At 38.2% G+C, this 6000-nt stretch overlaps 1 protein-coding gene across 1 annotated transcript in view; it reads right to left on the reverse strand.

The window, feature by feature from the left end:
- Positions 1 to 6000, reverse strand: part of LOC119140728 (A disintegrin and metalloproteinase with thrombospondin motifs 6-like) — a 145904-nt gene that overhangs the window by 131212 nt on the left and 8692 nt on the right. The window contains exon 4 of the mRNA XM_037372261.1: positions 3115 to 3277. Within this exon, the coding sequence (XP_037228158.1) occupies positions 3115 to 3277 (163 nt within the window). The remainder of the gene's footprint in view (positions 1 to 3114; positions 3278 to 6000) is intronic.

Genomic DNA, 6000 nt, shown 5'->3' on the forward strand with positions numbered 1-6000 from the left:
ATGGATCATAAAAATTATTTTGCAGCCTTAATGTAACGCATGCTATTAGGCATCAGGCAAAATAAGTGTTTCAGTAAACTATGCAGTCAAACAAGGATACAACAGATAGCAGTCCATAATATAAAAAATTTGTTGCAAAATGAGAATTTTAACATGCCATCTCTAAATATTTGCTTCAATATTAAAATTGTAAGCTATAAACCAAATTTCATTCAATATCCCAGTTATACCTGCCTACTCCATGGCTTAGATACATCCTTTCTTTGGAAAACCACCTTGATGATGTTACTGTTTTGCACAGAATATAAATGAATAAAATCTAACTGTTCTAGAAGCTGATCCCACAAAGCATTCTGCAAGATAACGCAGTGAAAGACCTCAAATTCCATTGAAGCAATTGGAATTTGAAGGTGCTCAACCTCTTAGCAAGGCCTTAAAGACCATTTCAGCTATATTTCACAAAAACACAGTAAACTTTATGACAATATATATACATGAACTATTAAGTTTCACATTTTTAATTTTTAAAATATTCTTATGTCTAACTGCTTAAAACATCTAATTTAGGTTATGAAAATCAACCACAATTCTATCCCACATTCTTATCTAAACCTAAACTGTCTCTCAAACAGGGAAATATTTTTCTCTGCCTTTCCAATTCTTCTCTTGTATTTGCCACTGTAATTCTACTGTTTCCTATGAAGTAATCCATTACTTGCTCATACCAACTAGTTCTGATCATCCTTTTGCCAAACTCCCTAACCCACTTTTTGCCAATTATTGCTATTTCTCTCAGAAAGGTCAGAAATAACACTCCCCTTGTCTCTACCAACACTTCAAAAATCCTGACCACTTCCCTGATACAGAACAGGTAGATGATAAATTTAAGTCTAGATTACAGTAGGGGAAACTTGCCAGACCATGAATAGTGGCACAGCTACACAAGCAGATTCCTCCCAGCATATTGTACTGGCAAAAGTGTTCTAAAAGTAGAGATTTTTATTTTTTTTTAAAAGTCCACCAAATTATATACTCACAAAAATGCAGTTACAGTTTTGTTACAACTGCATTTAGACTTTTTAAAATAAATAAAAACCAACCACAAAACTGAGTGTTCAAAACTTCCAAAAACAGTCAAATGCCCCAAAGATTTATTCTACTAGCAAAGTGTTATTACTGTAAACCTGGCTTTAGTCCTAGGGCCTAAAAACTGAAAATTAATAATGGTTTTTACTTTTTAGATGTTCTGGGGATACTCTGGATGCCATGTCACTGGGATAAAGCTGAAGCAGTGCTCAGAAAACAAGTTTAAAAGGTTTTGGTACCCAGCAGGAGAGCATTAAAATAGTACATCATCTGGAAAAGACAGACCTTGAAGTTTTGGACAAGAACAAAGTTTTTCAGAAATTTTCATTGAGTGGAAGTAGTACACAGAACAACTGAAAAAGGAGAAACTGAGGTGAATGAGCATAAGAGTAGTCTCAGGCTTATAAGAAATAGTGCTTTTGTATTTCAATAATCAAGGAATTCAGGATGTGACAGATGTAAAAGTTTAAGAAATGCACAGGAGCTTCCAAGAAAAAAGGCAGCATCAAATATGCAAAGAAAAAAACCACTAAAGATTACTGCATGTTTCACAGAAAATGCATACAAGATGCGTAGCTCTGATCGACCTATGATCCATGTGACAGATACCACCAGAACAGTTGGATGCAACATGATCAAACTAGCTGCCACTGCTTCATCCTCACTTGGATGAAAGTGACTTCCTAAGCATTAATCTAAAAGATAACATCTAACAGAGGCCAATACATTTTATTTTTCTAGTAATATTATAATGGTAAAAATAGCATTGTCCTACGTTTCGTGATGCTTCCACTTATTTCAAGAGGCTTAAGTGACAACATTCCCTACAAAATTAAAGAAAAAGGTGGATGCTTTGCAGATGTCTGTCGTAAAATGCATAAATTGGAGCATCCACATACATTAGTACTCTTATTTTACAGTTAGCAGACAGTAGTAGTTAGGAGACTTGTTTTGCAATCATTAGAAGCACATAGATAGAATAACACTTCCAAACTTACATAAAGTTTGACATTTGCTACAAGTAGAGTCTAAATGCAGTTAACTGAAACACTCAGGAAAAACCATCTCCCAAGGACAGGCCTTTGTAGGCACTATAAGTTTAGTCAGCTGGTGCCAGTAAAAGTTACAACCTCCAAAAGAAGCTGAAATAAGTTACATCAATGGACAGCGATATTATTTTAAGACTGGTATTTGACAGCCTGTCCTGTGCACTGAATCTTACAGAATACAACTGTCCAGGAATGAACTTTTAAGAACAAGCCATTTCTGAGATATAAACAAATGACAAGGTTAGAACATTTTTCTATTATGTAAAAAAACCCATTATTTTAGCACTCTAAAATAACATCAGATTTACTCTAATCTGTCCTCAATAAATTGGTTTTCAGCTTCAGTTTAAGCAAGTGAAAAATGATGTCAGAGTATTTAAACTGTTTTTGTGGAAGTTAAAACTGCTTTACAAGGAAAACATCTCAATCAAAACTATATAATCCTTCCTGTAAATCACATACTCATCTATCATGGAATAATGTTAACCCACTGAAACAAAAGCCAGTATCAAAACACCATAAACCTCCCTAAATGAGAAAGATGTGGACTCCAGTTACAAATGTATTACTAATCATAATGCTAACACGTTAATTACACATCAAGTTTCCTCAAATGAGATTGAACACTTAAGTATTACAGCTCAATGTTTAGTAAGTCACTCAATCACACTTTCCAGTCGGGGAATGAATTACATTTATAGCACATTTTGAGGAAGCCTGTGCTCATCGCCACCACTGTACACAGCACAGAAATAAAACAAGATTTACTCCCAGTATCTTAAATTTTCAAAAGACACTACACTCTTAATCTGAAAGAAAAGCAAAAACTACTATTCAACAATAGTCACTGCACTGCCCAAAAGTAGGATTCCTACTGCTACATTCTCCACTGTACCTTACACGTGAACCAAGCAAAATATTTTAAAATAAGTTGTAAGTTATAATTTTTTTACAAAGAATGGCACTCGTATTCACTCACCTGAGACTCCACAGTGACCATAATCATAGAGATGTTGCTGGTGCATGGTAGACTTTTTGTATATAACATGAGGATGACCATTCTCAAAATTACTAGAATTTGTTGTTATATTCCTTAAAGGCTCAATAAAATACTCTTCATCTTCTGTAGCAATGACTCCATGCTTAAAGGAGAAAAGAAAATAAAAACTTGCAAAACACAGTATAAAACTCCTATTAAAAAGCTTAATTTTAAATAACATTTGATTTTAATTTATTTCTATGAAAAAAATCCACAGCTATAAGCCAACACAGAAAACAATGCACGAGCCAGCCCTCCTCCACTGACTTTACTGGGAGCAGGAGTAAGCGGCTAAAAGCGACACAATGAGAAAAGAATTAAAATATCATTGTCTTATTTCTGGAGTTCTTTCCTATCATTTTTGGTAGATGTGGTAAGAAAGTAGATACATTCTTGATATATGACAAAATCCATTCACAGAGATGTTCCAAAACTACGTGATTCCTATCTGTTAAAAGTGACACCAAGCCAAAATGGCTTTGCTCAAAGGGCGAGTCCAATATCCCTCTATGATGCCATACCAGTAGATGCTTAATGACACATACTGCATCAAAGAAAAACCACATGAAGGATTAATTCTAGAAAATATATTCAGGGAAACCATTAGCATTTTACATCCAGATGCTTAATTCCAAAACTATAGCTAGTTATTAAAAATCAAATTATTAATGTTAACATAGGCTACACTCTCTACAAAGCATTTACTCCTTAAAAGGTCTCACCACAAACCTTTTGCAAACCCAAGTTGTTGCAGACCATGTACCATACCTCATTCTCCATAACAAATGAATGTATTTTTTTTCTTCATAATGCAGTGCAGAACAGTAAATATTCTGTTCTCATAACTTTCATATTTGTGAACTCAGCTTCTTCCAAACATGAAGTGGTTTAGGGAAGAAAGGGAAGATTTCAGGCCAGCTATGCAATCTCCTGAACTTTCAGCAATTAAAACTGAATTTTAGCAGATAATCCAGTTTGGGTATCCTTTCAGCTACAAAAATATTGTGGAAGAAGCCAAGACAGACTGAATGTTCTGAATGTATAAGCTTTCTACACCAGGAAAAAGACCTACTGATGAGGTAGGAGACTGGAAGCAGAAACTTTTGCAATCACATACCCATTGGGTGAATCATAAATTTCTACCACAACTTTGATATGTAAAGCAAGTACTATGCATAAGCCTTTCTTTAAAGGTTTATGTTTGGGGTTTGGTTTGTTTTTTTTCACCTCCAATGAGACCTCTGTGATTAGCCATAAGACCACTTGCTCCATATTTCCTCTAAATATCCCAAAAAAGTTTCTGAAATCAGGGCTTATCATTGTACTCATGGCCAAAGCTCTCCTGCTGCTGCTTTCTACATCAACTGCCTGTGGTTCTTGAGTCTGGGAATAAAAAGATTTCAGCAGAATCATTTAAAGTTGGAAAAAACCCTTAAGATCAAGTCCAACTGTTAACCTAGCACTGCCAAGTCCATCACTAAACCATGTCCCCAAGCACCACATCTACACATCTTGTAAACAACTCCAGGGATGGCAATTCTGCCACCTCCCTGGGCAGCCTGTTCCAATGCTTCACCACCCTTTCAGTAAAGAAACTTCTCCTAATATCCAATCCAAACCTCCCCTGGCACAACTTAAGGCCATTTCCTCTCATCCTATTACTTTTTACTTGGGAAAACAAATACACCCCCACATACCTAGAACCTCTTTTCAAGTAGTTGTAAAGAGTGATAAAGTCTCCCCTCAGCCTCCTTTTCTCCAGGCTAAACAACCCCAGTTCCCTCAGCCACTCCTCATAAAACTTGTTCTCTAGACCCTCCACCAGCTTCGTTGTTCTTCTTTGGACATGCTCCAACACCTCAATGTCTGTCTTGTAGTGAGGGGCCCAAAACTGAACACAGTATTCGAGGTGCAGCCTCACAAGTACTGAGTAAAAAGGGACAATCACTTCCCTAGTCCTGCTGGCCACACTATTTGGATACAAGCTAGGATGCTGATGGCTGCCTTGGCCACCTGGGCACACTGCTGGCTCATGTTCAGCTGGCTGTCAACCAGCACCCCCAGGGTCCTTTTCTGACAGGCAGCTTTCCAGCCACTCTTCCACTAGCCTGTAGCATCGCATGGGGCTGTTGTGACCCAAGTGCAGGACCTGGCACTTAAGCCTTGTTGATCCTCATACAATTGGCCTTGGTCCATCAATCCAGCCTGTCCAGATCCCTCTGCAGAGCCTTCCTACCCTTAAGCAGATCAACACACCCACTCAACTTGGTGTCGTCTGCAAACTTACTGAGGATGCACTTGATCCCCTTTTCCAAATTGTTGATAAAGATATTAAACAGGACTGGCCCCAATACTGAGCCCTGGGGAACACCACTTGGGACTGGTTGCTACCTGGATGTAACTCCATTCACCACAACTCTTTGGGATCAGCAATCCAGCCAGCTTTTTACCCAACAAAGAGCCTTCCCTTCCAAGCCATGAGCAGCCAGTTTCTCCAGGAGAATGCTCTGGGAGACAGCGTCAAAGGCTTTACTAAGGTCCAGGAAGACAACATCCACCGCCTTTCCCTCATCCACTAGGTGCATCACCTTGTCATAAAAGGAGATCAGGTTAGTCAAGCAGGACTTGCCTTTCATAAAACCACACTGGCTGGGCCTGATCCCCCAGTTGTCCTGCACATGCTATGTGATGGCACTTGATCTGCTCCATAACCTTCCCCAGCACAGAGGTCAGACTGACAGTCCTGTAGTTTCCAGGATCCTCCTTCTGGCCCTTCTTGTACATGGGCATCACACTGGCTAACCTCCATTCTTCTGGGACCTCCCC

This window comes from Falco rusticolus, chromosome W, assembly GCF_015220075.1.
Source record: "Falco rusticolus isolate bFalRus1 chromosome W, bFalRus1.pri, whole genome shotgun sequence".
Lineage (NCBI taxonomy): Eukaryota > Metazoa > Chordata > Aves > Falconiformes > Falconidae > Falco > Falco rusticolus.